We start from the raw sequence: 24,373 nt of genomic DNA, 5'->3' as shown, positions 1-24,373 counted from the left end.
CCAACTATAGTAGCCTCAAAAATGCTTTCTGTGAAATCCAACTTATTAGTATATGGGATATAAACATGCTTGTTTATTGAGAACTACTTATTGTATGGAAGATAATTTAATAATTTTAATTAAAGAACTTGGGCCAGATGAGGCTTCTGTTCATCAAAATTAAGCTGTTTTTGGAAGACTAAGCATCATGATTTTTCCTCCCCTGCAGGCTTCTTGTGATCAATCAAGTTACTCTTGTAATTACCATCAGCAGTTTCTCAGCTGACAATCAGTTCACATTCAAATTTAATGATTCATGGCATCTTGGCGAAAAATAGTCTACACTAAGACAAAATTGACTCATTATACCATGGTAATATTTTACTATGTCATCAGCCATTGTTTACTTATCACAAACACAGTATGTATCAGAAAAGCTAAAAGGCTATTTAAAATAAAAACCAAAACAAAATAGTAACAGCATGTGGGGAAGAAAAAGTGAGCAGAACAGGTAATTATGCATTTGCCTTGAGACAATTTTTGCAAAAGGAGCTGCTCTGAAAGCCTTAATATAAAGCTCCTTTGTATCCAAAATAACATACGACTACCCTAGTGCTACTGCTACTACATACACTACCAAGAAATAATTTTCTTTGTTATCTAGATGCAGCAAAACAAAACACACTGGAAAGGAAAAGCAGGGAAGAAAACAATGACTGATGGTAAGGTACCTTTGTGAAAACAATTAGGAAACCAACTGGACCATTACAGAAACAATCTCACTAAAACTATGAAGTCAGCCCAGAGATGGGCTAGAAGCGGTTTGTAAAATAGACCAGGACAAAATGAGTATCTGAAAAGAAACAGGAAATACTGGACTGTTGTAACATGGGGAAGAGGGTAAGTACTAGAGGAAGCTTCACCTACCACAAACTGTTTTATTGCTCTAAAACCTGCTTTATCTATAATATGTAACATAACAGAAAGGTCTTTCTGGAATGACTTCATACCTGACGCTTACATTGTCCCCAAGAACGCATGAGCAGTTCCTGAGCCAAAGTCAGAGCTTCTGAGATAACCCACACTGTTCTGTTACCCATAAATCCAAACCCAGCAGGCTGTAACTGACCCCCAGCTGCTACATCTGCTCAGCACAGGGTTGCTCTGGGGAGACTTCAGAGAGACCAGCCCAACCATGGCATTGCCACCTGCTGAGATGCACAACAAACCCCTCTTCTCTGCAGCAAAGCACTGCTGTGAATTCAGAGCCAGAGTAAATCATCATGGCACCTGGCACTTTGCTCCTCTGGGCGATGCACAGTTGTCATCACAATAACTGACATGCAAACTCGATCCTTGTTCAAAATTGGGAATGAAAGCCACATCACTCAGTCTCCAGGGAAGTAGAAGTGGTGGGGCTCATCAACTAGAACAGTGGTCTTAAACTCTACAACACCAATTTAGAATTGCAAAACTTCAGCCAGTTTGAGTGATTTTGCTTTAGGTAAACTGCACAGTATCAACTGTCTTAAGACACTAGGCAAGTCTGAGTATTAATGTGTTTAAAAAATAAAAACACAAACCCAAGGTGAATCAAGTCTAATACACAAGGCATACATGGAACACCAAAAGTATAGCTGAAAAGTTAAATCGAGCACTTATGAATGCTTGTGGCTTTCTTGCATCTAATATTTCCTGTTCCTCAGCCTATAAGATGCTGGCTGTATCTGCATTATGTGTTACAGCACTAAGCAGAAATAGGACATGTAAATTTACGAATGGATTTCACAGTTTCTCCCTGCTGCAGCCAGCCTGTAGGATTTAGGACCCCTATATCTCATTCCAAGTCCCACCCCAGTCTTACATGCACTCTCTCTGCCCTTCTACACCCCTAACTTTGGAGTTCCCTTTTTCTTCCTGGCTCTTCCTTTGCGTTTTTCTCTACCTCACCCTCCTTTGTCTCATTCTTTGTTCACCCATTCACAAATCAGTTCACTCCCTCCCACACAGCTTTCTTTCATCTTCCCTGAAATTATTCCCAATCCCAGTTGTCTCCTTGAAACTACACTTCCCTGTCCTACACCCTCATTTCTTAGCTCTTTCTCTGAGGACTCTTCAGGCACCTCATTTCAACTCTTTCCTTTGTATTAACACCCTCTCACAGTTCATCTTGTTCCCATTATCCTAGGCAGGTAGCTGACCCAAGAAGTCCTCTACCCGTCTCTAGCTGATTATAGCATTTCCCCTTCCTCCTACCCCCTTCTTGACAGGATAAAAGTCCCATTTCTCTCACTAGCATGCTCCCTAAGCCTGGTTCCCCTCTTTATTTACCTTGAACAGTTTTCTCCCCCACACTAATTGGGTATCATAGGGCAGAAACACTGAACAAGCATGTGGAGAGAGTTCCTGCCCCACAGCACCCTTGCCAAAGCAGGCAGGAGCAGCACCAGCTGGGTGAACCCGACGTTATCACCAGGGAGAGCCCCAGGCTAGGAAGAACAAGCTCCTTTGCTCTGGTGGTTGACACACACTGACTGGGTGGCACCAGCAGCCAACAGACTCTCGAATATTCTCTAGTATTGAATCTCTGTGGACTTCATTATATTAACAATCTCCACTGAACACTTGCACATTCACATTTTAATGGCTTTCACTTGGTTAAATGTAGATGAGTTTTCATAGGTATTGTAAAAAAGCCTATGTTCCACATAAAGACTAACTACTGCCAAAGTACACCGAAAGATTTTATGAAATAGTTGTTGGAAGATTATAGCTCATTTTTTTTCCTCCCAAGAAACAATTAAACCACTTTGGCTGAAGTTTTCTCAAAATGCATTCAACCTGAGGCAGGTACTTGGGATGTAGTATTTCGGGTTATAAAAGAGACCCAGCTTTATGATTCTCAGAAAGGCCCTCTAACAACAAGTGCAAGGCTACGTTACTAATGGGTGATGGTAGCAGCAGTACCAAGGAATTTCAGTGTCACCACGGAATAACTATTGCAAACAACTAGAAATCGAAAACTGATCAAACCAAAGCAGACCAAGTTCTTCAACAAGATTTATACTAACATATAGGGGCAGTTTTTAGCCTTATGCTATTCCTCCAAACAAAAAAAACTCTTAGAAGAAGCATTGTTTATATATTTACTCTCACTTCAAAATACGATTTTGAGGAAAACTAACAAAACAATTCTCCCAACTCTCATTTAAAAACAGGAAGGTAGATGTGAAAAACATCACGGAACACAAAAGAGTAAGTTCTCCTTGTGTATGAGAAGGCAAATGACTCATCTGTTTGAAGTTTTTATCACCATAGTGCTTCTGAGACATTTTCAGTAATAAGTTCATATAATGATGATGCATCAAAGTAGTAGTTGACCAATTTGTTAGAATAGTAATAGGATGGGACAATTTAATCATAATAGGACGAAAATTATTTAACCTATTAGTCCTAATGGTCAGTAAGTAGAACATCTCAATAAAAAACCTGAAACAGGTTTCCCTGTTTGACTGGTCACATGCAACATCCCAATCTTCCAGGAAGCTTAATATGAAAACGTTCTTGAAGTTTAATAAAGTGCATTTTCTTACTGCTTCATGCTTCTGCTTCTTCAACTACCCTTCTCACTCCATCCCAGATTTTCTTTCTACTTAATTATAACATTAACACTTTTATTTTTTTATTTTTTGCTTCACATTCTGTTATGGCAAACAGCGATGTCACCAGACAAGACCAATGACATCACAGAAGGAGGAGAAAAAGAATATTCTATTATATGATTTTTTCAGGAATTAAAACTCCTTTTACTTATTGTATATTTTATATAATGAAATTCCTTTTAAGATGAAACTTCTTTCACTATAAAAGGGAACATCATGAAATAGCTGACAAATGAAATAAACAGGATAATTTAACCCTTGATGTTACTAAGTCAGCACAAGGTAAAAGCTATCTCTAGATGCAGTGTTCTTTAGAACAGTGAGAGAAACACAACCTGAAAGAACTTTAGTTTGATTAGTGGACGCTCTGAAGTCCCTCTGATTATATTACATTATACCACAGATGAGTGAGGGAGAAATAAAAGCTAACAGATTAAGACCGCTGTAGTATTTCCAAAGGATGCATAAGCCCTCCCTTACTGTTCAGATTCTCTTATGTCATTGCTACATAAAAATTATTTATATAATATATTAACACTTTATCCCATCTCATTCTGTAATATAAATATTGTTCATTTTTATTCTCTTAGAAGAGGTTAAGCTTGGGCTGGATTACGTATTCTCTATCTGCACTTATTTTGTTTTCTTCTTCATTAAAAACACAGCAAGCAAATTCTTGCATTTTACTGCAAGAACTCATATTATCCTTTGAGATATCTATTAGTGTATCTGATTTGAAGAGATTAGATAAAAGTTGCACTAGACATAAGTTGCACCACCATCTACATCATTTCTCTCTTTTTCATCCCCTCCAGTAACCACTCATGATCCACCTGGATCATGCCAAAATAATAACAATTATTAAAACCAAATGAGAAAAGTAAAGAACCATTATGCTGCTGTTCATAAAGACTTGCAAACAAATAAATAATGACCTTCAGAGAGAGCATTCACTGTCTGTATACCATCAGCTATCCATGTCTTCTTTTGCTTTTTAATTATTAGAATATACATAAAGAATACATATATGGAAATGAATTACTATTTTTTTTTCTCTGCTTAAACTTACAATAAGATAGTTATTATCACTTTGTAAAATGAAAGTACAAAACCCATAACGAAAAGAATTACGTTACCTGTGATGAGGAAAAAACAAAATAGTTGGGAGACGGTCCGTCATAAGTTCCCATGGAAGATCATTTCGAGTGATATCAATTCTGTTAAGAAACGATACACTGATGAAACAGGCAGACGAACAATCTTTTTTTCCTAAAACACCATTTTGGGGATTACAAAGAGGGAAATGCAAGTAGCTGTGAAAGTAAGTTTGAATGTGTTATGTTGAAAATATGTTGCACTAATGAGTCAGAAAAATTATTTGCCAATATACAAGATGATAAATCTCAGGTTAACAAATATCTACTAATTTTTGCCAGAAAAATATGTATAGTATTCCAACCGCTCTCTTGGCAATTAAAGTACACAATCACTCTCTATGTATACACCTTCCTTCTCTGAAACAGGCAGACCTGCCTACAAACTTCAACGTGCTACTGAATTTTTTCTTATTCAGTAATTTGTTCCTCAATACAACTCCACAAATGTTTTCCTTAAGTAACTAGTTTGGGGAATAAATTACTTTGCTTCTTCCAAGGACAAATACATTCTAAATTCTTCTAAAGCTCTATGTAGCAAGGAAAACAAGATTTTGTGAATGAAGCACTTGTTCAACTGCTTGTTATGTGTTTTTTCTTCTCTGCTTTTTTAGGTTTCCCTTGATTATAAATAGAATTCTTATTACAACAATTTTATTATTAAAAAAAACAAAAACAAACAAAAAAAAAACAGACAATCACATAAGTAACACTACAACAAAAATAGTGGACCAAACAACAGAACTTCAAAGTCAACAAAGAATGGGTGCATGTTTGAGAGTAGCATTATGTCTATGGGAACAAAGCAGCAATTATAAACAGGTAATAATTCCAGGTTTTTAATTAATTTTTCCCAATATATCTCATGCTGCCACCTGAAGTAAATTCAGTCAGAATAAAACAAGAAGGATGCAATCGGAGCAGAGATTGTAGGTATTGATGTATTATCAAATACATGAATAAGAATGTTTAAGTTGTACTGTAACATCAAAAGCCCTGGAAACGCTAAATAAAATCATGTAATATGTATCAATTATAAACATATACAAGTATATATAAAATACAGTTTTAAGCATGTGCATATATATATATATATCAATTTCTCAAATACAGTACTACAGGATATAATTCTTTGCTACAAATAATCAGAAAGGTGAAAATGATTTTCTGCTGCTGTTTTACTGATTTACTTCCCAAAATTAGGGCACTTCATCAATAATCTCACTGATTAAAAATTCATTTTAACTGAACTGCAGAAATACCACAGTGAGATTGAAAACTAACAAATTTATACAGAGGAAAACCAAATGATGCATTCAAAGAAAAATGAAACATAACATTTACATCAAGTATTGCAAGAGTGTAGAGAGAAAAATGTAATTATTTTCTAGGCCAATGACCTCAATGAACTTGCATTATTGCAGAGAGATTAAATTAGAGTCTTTTTTACCTTGCCACAGTGAAGTTATCTGGAGGCAGAAGCCGAGCAAGTTGAATAAAGATATGATTAAGAGAAGCACAGAATCCACACCACTGTGCATAATAGAGCAGCAAGACATTCTGGAAAATGAAATGGAGAAGAGTTTGATTACCTATTGTGGTTAATCTGTGGTAAAGAAGGACTAGTATTCACAACATTTAAATTCACTGGAACTCTTAAAACGTGAAAGGAAACTATATCCTAACGTTGACACACATCATAAACTATTTTCTGATGCCTTCTGTCTCCCAGGTTAACACAGACTTTCTTGGGGAATTCTCTTTCCATAAGGAAACAGAGAAAATACAGAGAATTATTTATTTCCCTTTAAATGACAATGCATCGAACTTTCTTACAATTCTCACGATTCTTCTGCAACCTTAAATTCTTATGTATCTTACAGCAACTGTACACTTTGTGGGGCTTGGGGGGAGAGAGGTGTAGGTGCCTAGCTAGCAAAGCAGGCATTAGGGTTGCTGGCAGCCAATTACCGCAGATGTATACATTTGCTGCAGTCCTCACACCCAAGGGATACTAATCCTGACCATCACATCTTTAAAGAAATCAGAGTAAATTAATTACTCTTCAACAAGACATCTTACATAAAACAATTTCAGGGAATGCGATTGGAAAACTTTTTTTTTTTTTGCTGTGTGTTTTCAAATAACACTTCAGTTTTTAACACCGTTTCTTTTTTTTCCATTATGTCTGCTTTGCAATTGTTTAAATTTTTAAGTAAGTTTAAAAAACCTGTGATACATAGGAAAAAAAAAAAGTAGTATATTTATTTCCTTTCAGGTACGAAACCCAGAAATCAGAATGTTCCTTAGTGTTATCTCAAACCTGAATAAAGGAAACGGGAGTGGGGGAATCGAGTCAAGGACAAAGCACAGTTATAAAAAAGAGAAAGAAAAAAGAATGAGTCCCCTTCCTCAAAACTGTGAGCAACGATTTGCAAGGAATTCTTTCAGCAATGAGGTGTACCTTTTCACTTGAAAGCACAATATCATGAAAGGTGCTGGTAGTCACTTCAGTGATTACATGCTGTACGTGAAAATGGACTGAAGCGTCATCAACAAGATGCCTTTTCAAGGGGCTATAGAGAACGCTGAAGTTTTTTATGAAGTTCTCTGAAATGAAATTGATACATAAAGTTATTTCACAATTTTAGCAGTTTTTACTTTTGTGTTTTCTCTCAAATTATTCTGAATTCCAATTTAAAGTTGGTTTCAAGTCACCATTTGAGTTTAATAAGAACTCAAGTAACCACCACTGATGTGAAAACAATATAAAACTTCACTTTTTTTGTTTGCTCATTTCAGTCTTTTCATTTGCAATGCAGCTTCTTTAATCTTTAACTTTAATCTCACTTCTACTCCTGTTCAATGTACTATAATAACAATAATAATCTTTGCCTTCTAGTCTAACTATACACCTGGTGAGTCATAAACAGTATTCTCTCGCTATCTTTCATTTTATCTATACTTCATAAAAGTATTTGGTCCTCATATTAAAGGTTCTATTTAATTCCACACTTGTTTGCATTTACCATTTTTAATTACTTTCCCTATAATTCTTTTGCTTTAGACCAAAGACTGTGCTATTCCCATGCCAGTATGACTGGCCACCTTCTGTTCACCAGTGGCTGTCTTCATTCAACTTCCTCTTTAATAACAAGATATTCAACAGTAGTTGGTCTGTGCTAAAAATTTACAACAAGCTCCAAAACTACCTTCAGATATACCACTTGGAGCCTAGACCATGTTCTCTAAATCTCTGCAAGATACCACCTATATAAACATTTTCAATTTAGATAAATATTATCCTACGCACTGTAAAATAAGAATATTCAATAATCAAGCAAAAGATGCATCAAATACACTAAAAATAATTATTTTATCAAATAGAAATGTCTTGTGCTGGTATTCCCAGTCCAAAAACTCAGACCAAGTAAAAACAGCACCTTTGTACATACATACAAAACACCAGATCATCATATTTATCTCTGAAATATAAAAGTAAATCTAATGCTCTTGGTATTTACTATTCAGCATTAATGAAACTCTCACCCCAGACCAAAATACAGCTTTCATACTTCCAGATCACCGGATTTTGAATGTGTATGCATGATTAAATAATAACTGAACAGACAGGACTAATTAAAAGACATGAAGACTCCTGAATTTTTAGAAACCATTTATAAAACCTGAAATCCGTATTTGTGTAAACACAAAATTTTTGTGTAAACTGGTGCTTACTGAAATACAGTAAAATAAAAAAATAAATAAAGAAACCACATGAATCCTTGACAAAATATTTGGGAGAAAAAAGTTTCTGGATGTTCAAATAACTCAGAAGAGAGATCTACTGAGTGCTACTCAGCAGACCAACCCTTGTCATGCTCAGGAAATCCTGTGAACGGAAAATAGTTTGAAAAAAGTACTGGAAGCACAAAGGGAAGCAAATTTATTATCTCCTCACCCAAATCTTAATTTCTCCTAAGCATCCATTTATGGTCCCCAACTTTTTTTTTCTCCATAATGCTTTTTGGGGCAGGGGGGATGGAAAAAGGATACAGTGCTGAGTGGGAATCTTAAGAACAAATGGCCATGTTCTGGTTATGCTGTCCATACTTTTGTTTGAACTTACATATTTATTGGCAAAATACAAATGTAATTTAATGCTGTAAGAATTATACTGATGAACTCTCTTGAACAGTTTAATACTATGTTCACCTGAATTTATTTCCATGTTTACTTGCACTTCTAAAATTAAAAAGCCCTGAATTTTTTAAAAGTTGACTCAGTTTTGCACATCATCATGGCAGGTAAATGTACGTGGTTAGGCACCTTGCATCTTACCCAAGTAATTTGGGAATAAAATCAGAACTGTGAACACGGTCTTTTTTTCCTGAATACAACTGCCTTTTTTTCCCCCCTCCTCCCCAGTTCAGCCAGGAAATAAAGTATTGACAGATTTAAACAAAAGCAATTGATAGCTGTATCTGACAACACACATGCTTTTCAACATACATTTAAAACAATTTCTAAGTCTGAGGACAAGAGGAAGGGCTAGTCTCTGCAGGTAAGTGGGCAGTATCTCATGAAATTCTGGGAAATTTTAGTACACGGAGCAGTTGAACAAAAACCAATATATAAGTGTCTTCTCTAATATCAAATGTGTTAAGATGTACAGTGATTTTTTTTCCACTAGCTCATTAGTTTAGATTTTACTGATTCCTTCAATGTATCGGGCAGTCAAGAGTCACACATTTCAATGTTCACTTCACTTAAAGCAGGTTACTTTTGGTAAGTGAAATTTGGTTCTTATACCATCTAGAAATACATACTACTGCTCAGTCAACTACTAAATAGATTAGAATAGAATAAGTAAAGGTTAACAATGTTGACTATAGTCTCACTTCATAAGCAGTCATTTTCAGAATAGCATTAAGTCTTCCACTCATGAGCTTAGTTGCAAACTTGTTTTTCTTATTTCAAGCATTTGTATAATAGATACCATACCCAGGGTAGATCCAATAAGAGACTGATTTTGATCCAGGACATAGTGCACTTCTTCTTTCAAGTCAACAATGGCAGCAAATTCCTTAAGATGAGTAGATCTCGATGCTCCTAGTCTCTCTGCATATATCCAAAAAAGATTTGAATCCAGCAGATAGAGATTCAAGGTTTTGTTGGTCCTGCAGCTCAGACCAGTAATGTTAGTGCCACTAATATGAAGGTCAGGAATAAAACAATTCCTATCCTCAATGTGAGGAATAGAATTCTGGATGTCATCTTTACCTTTCTTCCCATGGGAAGAAAACGCTACTTTAGGGGTCTGAAAGATGGTCTTCTCAGAACTAATGAAACTTAAAAAATGCCTATTTACTGTCCTGCAACATGCAGTGTAATAGTTAAAGGGACTGTAGAAGCTTAAGAAATTGCTGCATTCTATGGTATTTGATATAACTTGAAAAAAGGTATGCTCCTGGAGGTAGAAAGAGTCCAAAGCTGCTTCTATCTCAAAAAAGTTACAGTGTGGCACGTTGACTGTATTTGGTTTGACACCAAGGGTCTGGTTAATGCAAAGCTCACAGACATTGTGAGTTCTTGAGATCGAATGCCACTGTGGAAGCACCACTGTGTTACAGCATGGGTACGTGGTTACGGAGAATGTTTCTGCCGATTTTGTATGTGCATCTGGAACAGAGGAATCAAAAGCTGGTGAATCACTGTCCCCCACGTGCTGGGGACCTGGTTCAGCCTCTTGGCTTTTGTTACAGTTGTGGTATTCCAAGGCCACTTTGGTAATCTACATGGGGAAAAAAGAAAAAAAAAACCAAAAAGCAAGATTAACTGCACATAGTTCACTCAAATGCGGTTATCTGTTATAGGTTTAACAACGTATTATGCATTTCTTTAATAGAATTTCAGAAACAAAATTGATTATACTCTTCTCAGGCCTTCTTACAAAACAATTACAGGAGGCTTTGACTTGATAACAAAGTTAGGTGTTCAGTATGTAAGAATTAAATGTACAGAACTACAAAAATCCAATTTAAAATATTTTCAGTCCATGACATTGATCTCAAGGTGTCTTTATATCATATTTATCACAATTCTGTAATGCTACATTTTAAGGTTAAATCCCACCACTCGAAGCATTAATTGGTACAGGTTCCTGAATTTCCCTTTTTTTCCAGTATGAGGAGAAATTTATTTATTTTAAAGCAATCCCATGTGAAAAGAAGATAAAGATTCTTCCTGGTATAGGCAGCGCACAAGTTTGGTAACTATCACTGCCAGAGTTGAAGCAATGTTGGTATTGACCCAGCCACAACATACAGTTATAACTCTCCAGGTGTGCTTTGCACACAGTAACATGCAACTTATTGGTGGGGCGAAGCCTGCCATTCAGTGCAAGTGTTCCTGTGCTGCATCATTTTCTTTTTCATAACCAAGGGGGAACGGGCAGCAAAAAGGCACTCATATAGACCAAAGAAAGAATTTTCCTCTCTAGGAGATAAACAACAGAACATACAAGAAGGGAAAAAGGAGCAAGTTTTCTCTCACCCTCATCTATCATATTAAATATAATCCAAATACAGAACATGCACACACTGCGCACAAAAGAACATTTTGATAGGAAACCTATTTATCAAACGCGTGTTGGTTACCTCCAGGAGGGCTGCTTTGTAACACGATCATCAGTATTAACATGTAGACTTCAGCAACAGTTTCTGTTAGTCTTTAGGAACTCACTGTCAGGTATTTTTGTCCTGAAAGCATATACTTGACCCCTCATACTAAAATCTAGCCTGGAGATTTTGACTACCTATACAGAGAAACTTGAGCAGTGATTATGAACAGAAAAACTGATCTGTAATAGGAAATCCCATTTCAGTGAGCTATTACCAGAAAAAAAAATTTGCTCTGAGAGTGTTCAACATGCAACTTGACAGCCTCGTTCTGTGAGACTGCCTTACAGTCAAGTGGTTTCAAAGCTGGATGAAACTCACTCCTGACGGTTACAATAAACATCTCTTCCTACAGTTAAAATAAAAAAAAAAAAGTTCAATAATATCTCTCTATTGAAGTGAAGCAATACAACATGAACCAGAATAAACTTTATCTCCTTCCACATGTTGATATAAGTAGATACTCTTTTTAGTAGGACGAAATCTGATACAGAACATCTTATGCTACACGATTTAATCTAAATAAATGGCACCTGTTACTACAATGCTTATGCTGTGACAAGCATCACTGAATTAGGTTTGCCAAAATAAGACAGATTAATATAAGAATAATTGCAGTTCTTTTCCAGTCTTTCCTCAAAGATTTCCTCATACCGTATCTTGTAGCTGACTAGGTTTTATTGTCTATGTCTAGTTTGACTAGATGTTGTACCACAAGTGATTTTCTTTTTTCTCCTCATTGCTTCAGACACTGCAATATTAATAAGGTCTCCTTGTGGAAACCACACATTCCAGAACAGAGGTGCTCTGTACACTAGTCAGCGTTGCCTCCAAACCTTTGCCCCGCTTTTCATCTTCCACAAATGCTTGCTTCTTACTGCTATGCGATCACCAATGTGATGTGCAGCTGTGTGACATACTAAATGGGACAATGGGTTCCAGCTGAAAAATAACCCAGGGGGAAAAAATTCAGGCAAGTTAGTTTCCTTAACTGCATAGCTACACAAACTCCTGTCCTGTACAGTTCAAAAATGGGAATAATGGCAGAGAAAGAAAACTAGAAGGAAACTAAAGAACACACACAGGATATAAAAACCATATTAGCTCTGACTATTTTCTCAGTTGGGCTAGATTTCAAATAATAGTGTCTGGTTTAATTAAAGGACTGTATTTCCCTATGTAATCACCTTTAGGGAAAAAAGAAGATGAGGAGAAATAGAATGGGGTGGACAAAACACAAGTTCTGCAACACTCAAAAACATTCTCTGTCTTTATTTGAATTAAGTCAGCTTCACCAGAAGACCAAAGATCTGCCCGTTTCTCACAGCACTCACTCAAAACGAAAAAAGTTAAGTCCTTGTTCTCAACAACTGTTGACAGGAGACAAAGGCATACTGTGTGGGGTGCAAACTAACATGCAGAATTCATCATAAAATGGATTAAGAAAATGTGTTTTTAAAGAAAGTTGAATACTTGGAGCAGTGAAATAAAATCCCTTACCTGTCACCCAGAAAGAGGATTTTTGGACACTGAAATACCCGTAACATGAATGTCACAGGCAGCTTGTACTACTAATGCTTATTGCTCTGCTTCACGTGCCTTTTTAAAATGCTGGCAAGTAGCAGTCTCAAGAGTTAGTCCATCTGGACGAGGGAAAAGCTCTCTGTCTAAATGCATGCCATGAGGAAGAACTGACAGGCAGCAGATACTTCGCTAGCCCACCTCTCCTTTAGAAGCAGTTAGGCAAGAGTCTTTGGGACCTACTGTGGAGCAATTTGACCGATTGCTACTACACGAACAAACGAGCAAAACCAAAAAAAAAAAAAAAAAAGATGAAAGAATCTGAGTTAATTTGAGCCACACAAAGGAGAGAAATCTGAATGGGAAGTATTCTCTACCAATTCCAGAAAACATCTCTAATTAAAAGTAAAGTGATTTCTAGTACCAGATGTCCAAATATAATTTTATTACTATGACGATCAGCTTTGAACCTTGAACCGGCACTATGCTACATAAATGATCCTATTACTGTTACTTGACACAGCAAGAAACAGGCCTATCATCCTTAACAGAGCAGACTAACAAAGGATATAAATATGAAGTTTAATATAGAGAAAAAGCATACAGATTTCCAACCCTTCATTATACCAAGAGCTAATTCAGGATTTATAGGCTCATGTTCCTAACTAACATCCTCTATGTTCACAGAAGGCAATTTCCATTTCTCAGAAACATCAAATGTATACAGTTATGAAACACGTATGCCTCAAATCACTGATTTTTCTCTCCGTAACAGTTCAGCTCTGTATCTTTTTATATTAAAGTCCAAGAAGACCTGAACAGAAAATTTAAAGTAATTCAAGATATGTCATATCCAATCTGTACCACAACGCACAACGTAAAAATAGTTCTTGTCAACAAGTCTGAGCACAGTTTACCCCAACAGCACTGCTCCCATGCTGGGTACTGTACAGTAGCAGGGCAATTTGTCTCAGAATCCTGCCTAGAGTTCTCAAATTCTCGCATTTTTTGAAGTTAAAAACTGAAGTTATTTCACTTACTTCATCTAAGAGAGGATGAATTTCTGCTAAGGGATTGTAAGGTATAAATATGAGCAGTGCTGGTCCTTTCTTCAGCTCATTGTTTAGAAGAAGACTTTTTCCACCATGAGGTCTCAGCCAGCGTATGAGCATCTCTCGATTTTCTAGAGCCCACTTGCAAATATTCTCAGCTGTATAGTTCATGTCATCATTTGGATAGACCTTGAAAAGGGAAAAAATAATTATTTGTTTTCACTTACTAAAACATTGTTTACTAATGAATACAGTTCTCAAATATAGCATGCTTTGTTACTGTATTGCCTAAAACACTCTTTTTCAATTTAATGACACTATTCAGCATGCTTCAGCATTTCATACATCCTTTCCCTTGGGGTAATCTTTCCAATTTCTCACAGATAGACACACAATCTTTTAGGCAATGAGACTTCTACCAGGCAAACTCCTTCTTTCACTACAACTTCATAATCTTTACTTTTCTCACTAGTATAAATTCTCTTTATAAAGAGAAAGAGCTCGATCTCTAAGTCACTATCACCACATATCTTGATTTATAGCAAAGACCCCAACATCAAGACTGCATTAAAAATGGATATATCATTTTTTATTACTGAATGTGGTGGAAAATGCGTAAGAAAATTGGATTACGGCTTCTAGGGTCATTTTCATGAATTAAGACAAGCATATCTTAAATCATTTGCAAAGACAACACTATTTTTATGCATTTAACAATAACTTTAGAAAAAAATGTTTTTCATAATCTCAATTGAATAAAATACATATTACAATACTTGTCTTCACATAGTTTCCACTCATATTAGCAGTGTGAATAGACAAGGTTTCTATGCCAAATAGCAATTCTGAAATTATTTTCAGTCCTAGTCCTCACAAAACATGAGACACGTGAGTTTAAAGTTGCAATAAGCTTTCAATTCATTTAAGTAGTTTTTCACATCAGTGTTATGTCATACCTTTCAATCTAAATGCAAGTTTTCACTATACCTTGTATCTCTCCTACAAAATCTCTTTGGTCATATCCTCATTCAAGTAGCTCTCTAACTCCTACCCACTGAAAAAGTAGAAACTTTAGGAAAAAGTCTCCATACAGTCACTTCTAAGGCATTTGGGCTTTTTAGGTTTTGTTTTGACAGAGAAGATCAACTTGACCTTCCCACGTTATTATAATGTTCCCAAGGGTGTCTGGAAACGTAAGTCAACTCATTACAGAATGCCAAATACCTTGTGAATTTAAACTTTGTTAATGAATTATACACACCTTAATAAATTAAAAGCCTGTGTATTACAGTTTTTGAAATATTTCTCAGATAAATACAGATACTACATTTAGATAAGAAAATCATTTTATTCTACCACTTTCCACTTTGTGGAACACCCATTTATTTTACATTTGTCCGTGTGACATCACGATTGTAGTGCAACAAGAGTTTCAATCTCCAGGTGTTGTCTCAGAGTTACTACAACATAAATGTAATACTCACAAGAGATTTGTTGACATGTCTGTGCAAATACACGCTGCCTGAATGCACCAGTGAGATCTCCTCTGCAACATGCTTATTTGTGATCACTCCAAAGCGTATTGTTCCAAGGTAATCTTAAAGGGCAAATTTTCAGTTTTTAAATACAATTATACACACTGAACTTCTCTCCTGAAAGTCTTAGAAGAATACAGATCTTATGTTTAAAATGCAACAACACCATCTCCCTTCAAAACAAAACACAGAAGGATGCTGTGTAAAGGCACAAAAAATCTTACTGAATAGCAACTGCCAGTATTAGTGATGAAGTGAGGCAGAAGAAACACAAGAGCAGGCAATGAGAACAAACATGTTTCTCTTCTGCACTCAAGATACAGAGAACATTAACCTGCACTGTCCAATTCCTTGATTTGCTTATTAAATACAAAACCTGATATCACAGATGCATCTTGCTATGTTACAGCATCTCAAAATCCCAATACATATAAACAAAAGGTAAGAATATTAACTGGTACATATGATGTATATTTGCAGTAAATATGCATCATTTAAATACCTATTTTAATATTTCTAGATTTATAAAAGTGCAGGCAGGGCAGAACGCTTCTCACATTTATATTGTAAAGAACTATCCCAACACAAAAATGGGGAAATTACAAAACAAAATATAGGAGATTAGGCTTTATATCATACACCAAGTCAGTAGCAAAGTAAAAATCAGAAGAATTGTATCAATTTACTTCATTTGCTGACAGAAATATCCTTAAAATGGGCTAATCTTAACTTTGAGAAAGTTGCATCCAGAATTTATGACAAAAGAATTGCTACCGTAAAATTAATGTTCTTAAGATAATATTAAGATAACAAGTATCATAAACTTCTTAAGGAAGTTTGAATTTCTGTGAAATCCCCATTAGAAGAGAAACTAGCAGCTTTCTGCTTATTTTAAATAGTTTTGATGAACAATGTACTTATGTGTCACTACTGACTCATTCAAGACCATTTATTTTCAAAAATCTGTAAGCAATCAGGGTCTGCGAGTACATTCAGTGAAGTTTAAAAATGGGACTTGAAAAAAGGAAAAGCACATTAAGAATAGTGCACGTTACAATACCACGTTATGACCTGATTAAAGAGCACCACAGTACATTAAAATTTTTCTTTTTAAGTAGTATTTTGATTTAATGGAATGTGGCTTGGTAATTTACAGAAAACCTCAGAACAGATTCCTCTCTGAGAGCAGTGCATCATGAAGATATTCTGAACACAGACGACTAATTCTCACTAACCTGAGTTGAAAAATAGCACTTAGAAGAGCAAAGTAACCCAGAAACGCATTCAGCTCTCCAGTGTCACGAAAGAATAATAGCTACTAATAAAAGCATATAAAATCTATGCCTGGAATTTACCATCAGCAGAACAAATGTATATCGTATACTTACTGTACAGAGATATTACTAACAGCATGGTGCTGGTGATCAGTAAGTAGATGACAGAAAAAAAAATAGAAGTGTTGCTGCCTGTTATCAACTACCCAGATTTTACAAAAGAAATGGTCCACTGCAGTCTCTGATGCATCAAAACCCACAAGTTCATCAGATGGAAATACTCAAAGGCTGGCTAAGCATACTGACACACATGGAAGGCATTACTCCTCCATTATGAATTGCCAGTCCACCGTTTGTAGTGGCTTTTAAAACCACTGCTGCAGTGGGAAATTGATTCTCTATAATTTTATTTCAAATAAATGTATTCAGAATAAAAGAGCTGAGTGATCTATATTGGGTTATTAATTAGCTAAATGGGTATAATAAGCCTGTTCCTCACAGCCTTTTAGTCAAGCTCGCATAGTTTTTAGGAGTACCTTACACCTTTGTATAGAAGATTTAGTGCACAATACTGATGTTTTAAGAAACACTTATGATAGCCCAAAATAAAACCTCTAAGAGTTATGAAAACTACACATATTGTATTAAGTGCACTTATTTTCTGTACATATGCAGTCACCCCTCTGAACCTGCCTTTTCAGTTGTTGCACAGGATACTCTTGAATTCAAATTAGTTAAGTGCTAGTCTGATTGTATCGATGCATCTGTTACAGCTACACCTTTAGTTTTCTGAAAAAAGTGTATCTTAACATATCCTTGAATAACAGACTGTCATATACTTTAATTCCATGATGGCCGATCACAAAATATACAATACACCTTTAATATAAGCCGTCTTTGCATAGTAATAAAAGATAGTTTCATAATTAGATCAACACTCAAAAGGGACTAAATTTCAAGTTATAAAATATTGTAAAGAACCACTGAAGTCCATATGCATAAATTGTTCGCAGATGCCTTATATTTTTGAAGATGAAGCTTTTACCTTTCTTTAATGAATGTAAAGCTGACGTAAAGAAGGTTAAATAACCAGGAGGCTGAGGCGAAGCATTGAACTCAAAATATCCTATAACTCCAGGCTGAAAGAATAAAAATTAGAGTTAGCCAATCTGTTTTCAAGTACACACATAAGGGAAATTGCAATTAGTTACCTACAGTAAAACGTAACATTATAAAAAGACAACAAAACAATATTTACTGAAGAACAGTCATTTTATGCTGTAAGAAAATCTTAACATCAAAAAATTGTTTGGAAATCAGTTCTAAAGTTGTCGTTCAAATGCTACGTACCACGAGAGAAGGGTTTTATGACTATAGAGGAATGAGTTTCAAGCTGCATATTTGCCATGTTAGCTATTAAAATTCTCTAAAAACAATATTTGCTTTGAAATTAATTTGAGAGTCATAAGAACCATAATCATCATAAAGACTTTTCTCAGAATTGAAATATCAAATATGATTTTTCAAACTATCAAGAACTTAACATTTTAATTATTTACTATGTTGCATGTAATTAGCAATTACATATGAATTTACACTTTTTTTTTTTGAGTGAATACTTGAACTGCTGAGCCAACTTAACATCCTATCATTAAGTTATCAGTCATAGTAAATTCTTTCATTATGTTGTTCACGAGATATAGAGAACAGCTGCACAAAAACAAAGAGACCCATATCCCACCTGCACATCCATAAATAAGAACAGAGCTTCAAATTGCCAGACAATTCAAAATTCTCAGCTCTAAATAGGCCTCATGTCTTTGTCAGGTACCAAGCCTGAATGGCATCCAATTAAATTCAGGAAGAGAATCTAGGAGAAGCTGACGTGGAACAGACAGAAGAATAGACTCCTGCTCCAGAATTTCAAATAAGTTTTGGTTTTAATAGATTATATTCTGCAAAACTTAACACTTATTATTAATCACTTTTTTTTTTTCTTTTTTTTTTTACTCACCACTCAAATTGATCTAATAGACTTTCAGGACTCAATGGGATTTGGTTATTCTGTGTTATTTGTTTCCCAGTTCCACCAGTGCATATAGAGAAAGCATTTGATGCACAGAGCAAGAGCACAGGTATCAACGTGGAACAAACGATTCTAGACTCACTGATCACCCATTTATGTGGCAAAAGCCTTCCCACCTACATATTTTATTTGATATTTCATAAAATGTTTTAATTATTTGTTTATTTAACTTTTACATATAAAAATTTAGTTTTAAAACATGGACATATGTTTTGCCTATTACTGCTATTAGTAATATTATCTTGGGATATTTCACCAATAAAAACATCTCCCATTCCAACTACTGACCTGTTCTTTCAGGCAGGAATTGTCCTGTCAGAAAGTGAATGTTAAACACAAGACCCTTGCTCATAAAGATTCCTTATGAAGTACCCCAAGACAATTAACAACAATAAAAATGAGGTAGAACAATTAGGCAAATTTACCCAATAACAGTTGTCAAGAAGAAAATAAAAATATAAATAAAAGTAGAAAAAATACAGCAATAACGGCATTCATTGTAATTACTTTGTTTTTAAAAAAATCTTTCCTAATATCAAATTAAGTAAAAAAAAAAATCTCAAAAACTTTTAAAGCCTTCAAGTAAACAAAAATAAGGGGGCAGATAACTATTAAAGAGTCATAGCTTCCTATTTCATAGGAGCATTTTTCAATACCATTACTCTAAGAAGCAAACCTATGGCACCACCCAGTGAATGAAAGAGAAGTCAAAATTGACAAAATGTGAAAGGGGCAGATCTAGAAACATTTATAAAACTATTTTAAATGGTGAGGCTCTGATTCTGACTGCTAGCTGCGTTATCCACGGAGGCTTAAGATTTGTAAGCACTGCCTGAAGAATGTGCTGCCACGAGTCATTTTTATAAAACGTTTCTTCAATAAGAAGAAACTATACGGGAAGAATATACGCCTTATGTAGGTAACTCATGCTATGTGCCTAATCAGTAACCTGTTTAACTAATGCCCTTTAAACGATCATCCAACGACAGTGGGATAGTGTCGATACGTTTCAAAATTGAAAACTCATTAATATCATCTCCTAAATGAAGCTCATATATGAGAATACAGAATTATTAATTGTAGTGCAGCCTATTTCTTGATGGGTCTCTGGTTGGATCGTGTCTATTTCAGACTTATGCTGACATGCAATTCCTGCCTCAGCTTATCTGTGAACACAGGAAAGAACACAGGAAGAGCCAATGAAAAATGTCATCTTTGGAAGAACAGAAGAACCCATACTACAAATTCTATACTGTAGAAATGCAAAGAAACAGTTGTATTGACTGCTATTAGATGAATGAACTTGGTAAAAGCTTGTTCATTTCCTAATGATGTTAGTGATATTATGCAGCCAGGACAGAAATCAAATGGTCACCTCATCATTTAACATCAGCACCACACACAAGAGCAAAGTCAAATCCATGTCTGGGTCAGACCCGACATGGTGATTAACGCTCAGGAAGCATTTCTACACACGTGGAGCACAGAAGCAAGCTGACACCAAGCTAAGACACACCAGCTATCTCCCAGAGAGGCAGCCTCTTTCCCTCTCTCTCCCCATGCCAGAAAGTGACATGCTCCCTGGGCACGTTTAATTCTCACAGCTCAGTGAAGCTTTCTGTCCAACTGCAAAAGCAGCAAGGTTTCTTCCTCTGTGCCTCAGAAGGAAGCGGCCATTTCTAGTAGCTGGGTTAGTCAGATGAGGAATTAGACGTGCCAGTTTGGATTCAAATGAAGCCACCACATCTCTGCAGCTAATAAAACACAAGGAGTCTGAGTACGTGTTCTAACAGGCACCTGCAATGATGGTAGGAACCTCAAATCTTTCTCCTGATGTAACTTAAACCTTCCCATACATTCCACAATTGTAAGCACTTTCCAAATGGGATGTTTTTCCTTTACTCTCAAAAAACAATTTCTAATTTTTATCCGATTTTAATTGTGCACTAGTATCATCCCACAAACAATAAAAAAAAACTAATCAACATCAGAAAATGCAGAATCTCAACTTTCAAGTCAACATTTTTCGTAGTGCTTCAGCGCCCTCTTGTGTCATCAACATGTTCATCGCTTGGTTGTGGAACAAACACACCAGAAAAATGACGCCACTTGCTCTTTTTTTTTTTTTAGCCGGATTGTGTTCATCAACATTTCTTAGAAATAAAAATATGATAATTAAAAATTGAATACAAGATAAACTGCTAGATTGCAGTATCTCTTGATATGCTTTAACTTACAAAAAATGATGTAAATGTTTAATTTGATTCCTTCACAGGCCTTTCTAGTTCAAGCATGTTAACATGCGTAATGGATTTCAGCACCTGACTGAGCGTGGGTAGAGCTCCTGATTTGCCTTGCTAGACCCTTTTTCTGTCAAAAACTGACCACTGGAATTTGAGCACATGATTAAAGCATAAAAAGCTTTACAGATTAAATGGAAAAGGACAATCCCAGGCTTGAAGTCCCAGCTATCAGTAAATTGACAGTCAATAATAAAGTGCCCTTGGAAACAAGATAAGCACAGCAATACGTTAGCATGGAAACACATGCTGAGCAGACCTCCTACTCAACATGACACTTTGCGTATGAATCACTCACCTACTAATAACTTATCAACTTATTGTGTACTCCAAATTCTACATAGTGCTATCCTTGGACAGAAAATATAGGAGACCTTACTATCAGTAGGTCTTAAAAAGCAGATATGGCAGAAGTAGAACGAAACAGCCAAGAACAGGCACTGGTTCAGTGCAGTCAGGATCTGCTTCAAAAGCATCCTTTCTGCACCAGGGCCGGGGCAATCCTGGACGTGAGTACAGACTGGGAGAGGAACTCACCGAGAGCAGCCCTGCAGAGAAGGACTTGGGGGTTCTGGTGGATGAAAAGCTCAACATGAGCCAGCAGTGCATGCTTGCAGCCCAGAAGGGCAACTGCGTCATGGGCTGCATCAACAGAGGACTGGCCGGCAGGTCAAGGGAGGGGACTGTCCCCCTCTGCTCTGCCCTGGTGAGGTCCCACCTGGAGTCCTGCGACCAGGTTTGGGGCTCCCAGCACAAGTAAGATGTGGGGCTGTTAGAGCAGGTTCAGAGGAGGGCCACAAAGATGATCAAGGGGCTGGAGCACCTCTCCTGCAAAGAGAGGCTGATGGAGCTGGGGCTGTTCAGCCTGAAGAGAAGACTCCAGGGGGACCTCACTGCAGCTTTTCGATACCTAAAAGGGGCTTATGAAAAAAGAGGGAGAGCAACTTACTGCTCGGTCAGATAATGACAGGACAAGGAAGAATGGTTTTAAACTAAAAGAGAGGACAGTTAAATCAGATGGTAGGAAGAAATTCTTCACTCAGAGGGTGGTGAGGCCCTGACCCAGGCTGCCCAGAGAAGCTGTGGGTGCCCCATCCCTGGAGGTGTTCAAGGACAGGCTGGATGGGGCCCTCGGCACCTTGATGCAGTGGGAGGTGTCCCTGCCCATGACAGACGGGGCGAACTGGGTGGGTTTTAAGGCCCCTTCCAACCCAATCCATTCTATGATTGACAGAGGTTTTCAAGTGAAAAGTAAATATCCCGAACCTAAGTCTGCAGAACCTATTTTCTAGCAGAACACACGACTGAAGATTAGATACTAATGACAAATCTTTCAGAAACTATTGTGAACTCCAAATCAGCTTTTCAATGAAGAAATAACAAAGAAGAGATCAAGCAGCAGAGACTGATCAGAATGTCCCAATGATCTACTTACAGTCCTCTGTCCTTTCCCTTCTGCTGAAAACTAGCCCTTTTTATATACAAAATATCAAACTCAAAGCAAGACAGTAGCCAAGAAAATAGGCTCTCAAAATAGCAATTAGTTCATGTCATGCATGCATTTCCTGTAATCTAGTCAGATTCCTCTGACTTTCTCACTTTTTAAACACAGGAATTACCTCCTGGGTTGTATCTTCTCCTACAAAAGGTATGAAGTTCTTCAACTTGCTTGGAAACCATTAGAAAATATTCACATTTCTAACTGTTTAAAATAATGAAACAAAATGTCTATTTCTGTTTTAAAATATATTTTTCCTTTGTGCCTAGGTTCCTTTTTCCATCCATCTTCCTACACAATTCTCTATTTCTTGGTCTTCTCTGTATCCCAGCTGCTGCTCATTAAGTACTCACTCTTCTCACTGCGCTCAGTGGACTTGCGCTAGCATGTGTCTTGTTGTACTGGGTCTGGCTGAGATGTTAACTTTCCCTGCAGCAGCCCATACAGTGCTGTGCTCTGCACTTGTAGCTAGAGCAGCAGTGGTATCGCACCAGCGTTGTGTCTGCTGCTGAGCAGTGCTGGCACAGCATCAGGACTCTTTCTAACCCTCCTAGGGGGTGGGCAAAAAAGTGAGAAAGAAACATCACCAGGGCAGCTGACCTAAACCAACCAAAGGGATATTCCATACCACATGATGTCACACTCAGCAATAAAAGGTGGAAAAAGGAAGAAGAGGGGAGGGGTGGGCTCTTGTTGCGAAAACGTCTGTCCTCCTGAACACTGGCTACATGTGTTGAGGCCCTGCTTCACGGACGTGGTCAAGCATCGCTCACTTGTGGGAAGTAGAGAGTAATTTCTTTCCTCTGCACTTCCACACAGCCTTTACTTGTTTTGTTTTTTCCCTTCCCCCTCCCTTTTCCCCTTTCCCTTTTTTCCCTTTAGTTAAATAGTTTAATTAACAATAATCCTTCCTTAATAATTATGTTTCCCCTTTAATTAAATTATCCTTATCTCAACCCATAAGTTGTTCTTTCCTTTACTTCTTCCCCTCCTCTTCTAAGGAGGGGGAGTGAGAGAGCGGTTGTGGTGGAGTTCAGCAGCCTAGCATGTTAAAACCACCACACTTGTTCCCTGAACGGATCTTACAAACACGGCAGGCACCCCATGCAGTATCCCCTTCCCCCCCTTTGGCTTAACTTTAGAGAGGCAAGACACTGGGTACCGAGGGCCACCAGCTGGGGAATAACCTCAGCCTCAAATGAGTGCAGGGCATCACAACAGCTCAGAAAACTCACAGTTCTTTCAAGGAAAAAGAACAAATAAATACTGAATGTAGAGACTGGGAACTTGGAGCCACAGAATTAAAGCACAGGAAGCAAGGAAGTTTGAACATAGCCTGTAAATACAAATAGACGTTCAATTGTTAAGCAGTATTTCAGAAAAAAAAAAAAAAGGTTTCCCACCATAGATTTCTTATATTTTAGTCTTTTCCAGTGGAAGTGCACATCCTACTATAAAGCAAATTTCAGCTTGCCAGCACTATGCTTATTAGCTGCCCTTTGCAGACTACCAAGAATAATTCAGAGAGCACAGCCCCAATTCCCAAAACCCAAGCACGGCTGTTTTCAAAGGAGGTAGAAAACCAGTAACGAAGCTTTAGACTGGCAAACTGAAGCACAGGAAGGACAACAG

The 24,373-nt window shown here is 36.8% G+C and overlaps 1 protein-coding gene across 3 annotated transcripts in view; it reads right to left on the bottom strand.

The window, feature by feature from the left end:
• The window catches only part of TXNDC11 (thioredoxin domain containing 11), a 35,812-nt gene that overhangs the window by 2,196 nt on the left and 9,243 nt on the right, over positions 1-24,373 (bottom strand). For all 3 annotated transcript variants that reach the window (XM_040574045.1, XM_040574044.1, XM_040574046.1), the window contains 7 exons: positions 17,903-17,996; positions 15,533-15,645; positions 14,037-14,237; positions 9,800-10,589; positions 7,260-7,405; positions 6,246-6,355; positions 4,778-4,858 (listed from right to left, as the gene is read on the bottom strand). In XM_040574045.1, the coding sequence (XP_040429979.1) occupies positions 4,778-4,858; positions 6,246-6,355; positions 7,260-7,405; positions 9,800-10,589; positions 14,037-14,237; positions 15,533-15,645; positions 17,903-17,996 (1,535 nt within the window). The remainder of the gene's footprint in view (positions 1-4,777; positions 4,859-6,245; positions 6,356-7,259; positions 7,406-9,799; positions 10,590-14,036; positions 14,238-15,532; positions 15,646-17,902; positions 17,997-24,373) is intronic.

The sequence above is a fragment of the Cygnus olor genome, chromosome 15 (assembly GCF_009769625.2).
Source record: "Cygnus olor isolate bCygOlo1 chromosome 15, bCygOlo1.pri.v2, whole genome shotgun sequence".
NCBI lineage: Eukaryota > Metazoa > Chordata > Aves > Anseriformes > Anatidae > Cygnus > Cygnus olor.
Note: the sequence above shows the minus strand (reverse complement) of the source record. Positions and strands in the feature narration are given on the sequence as shown.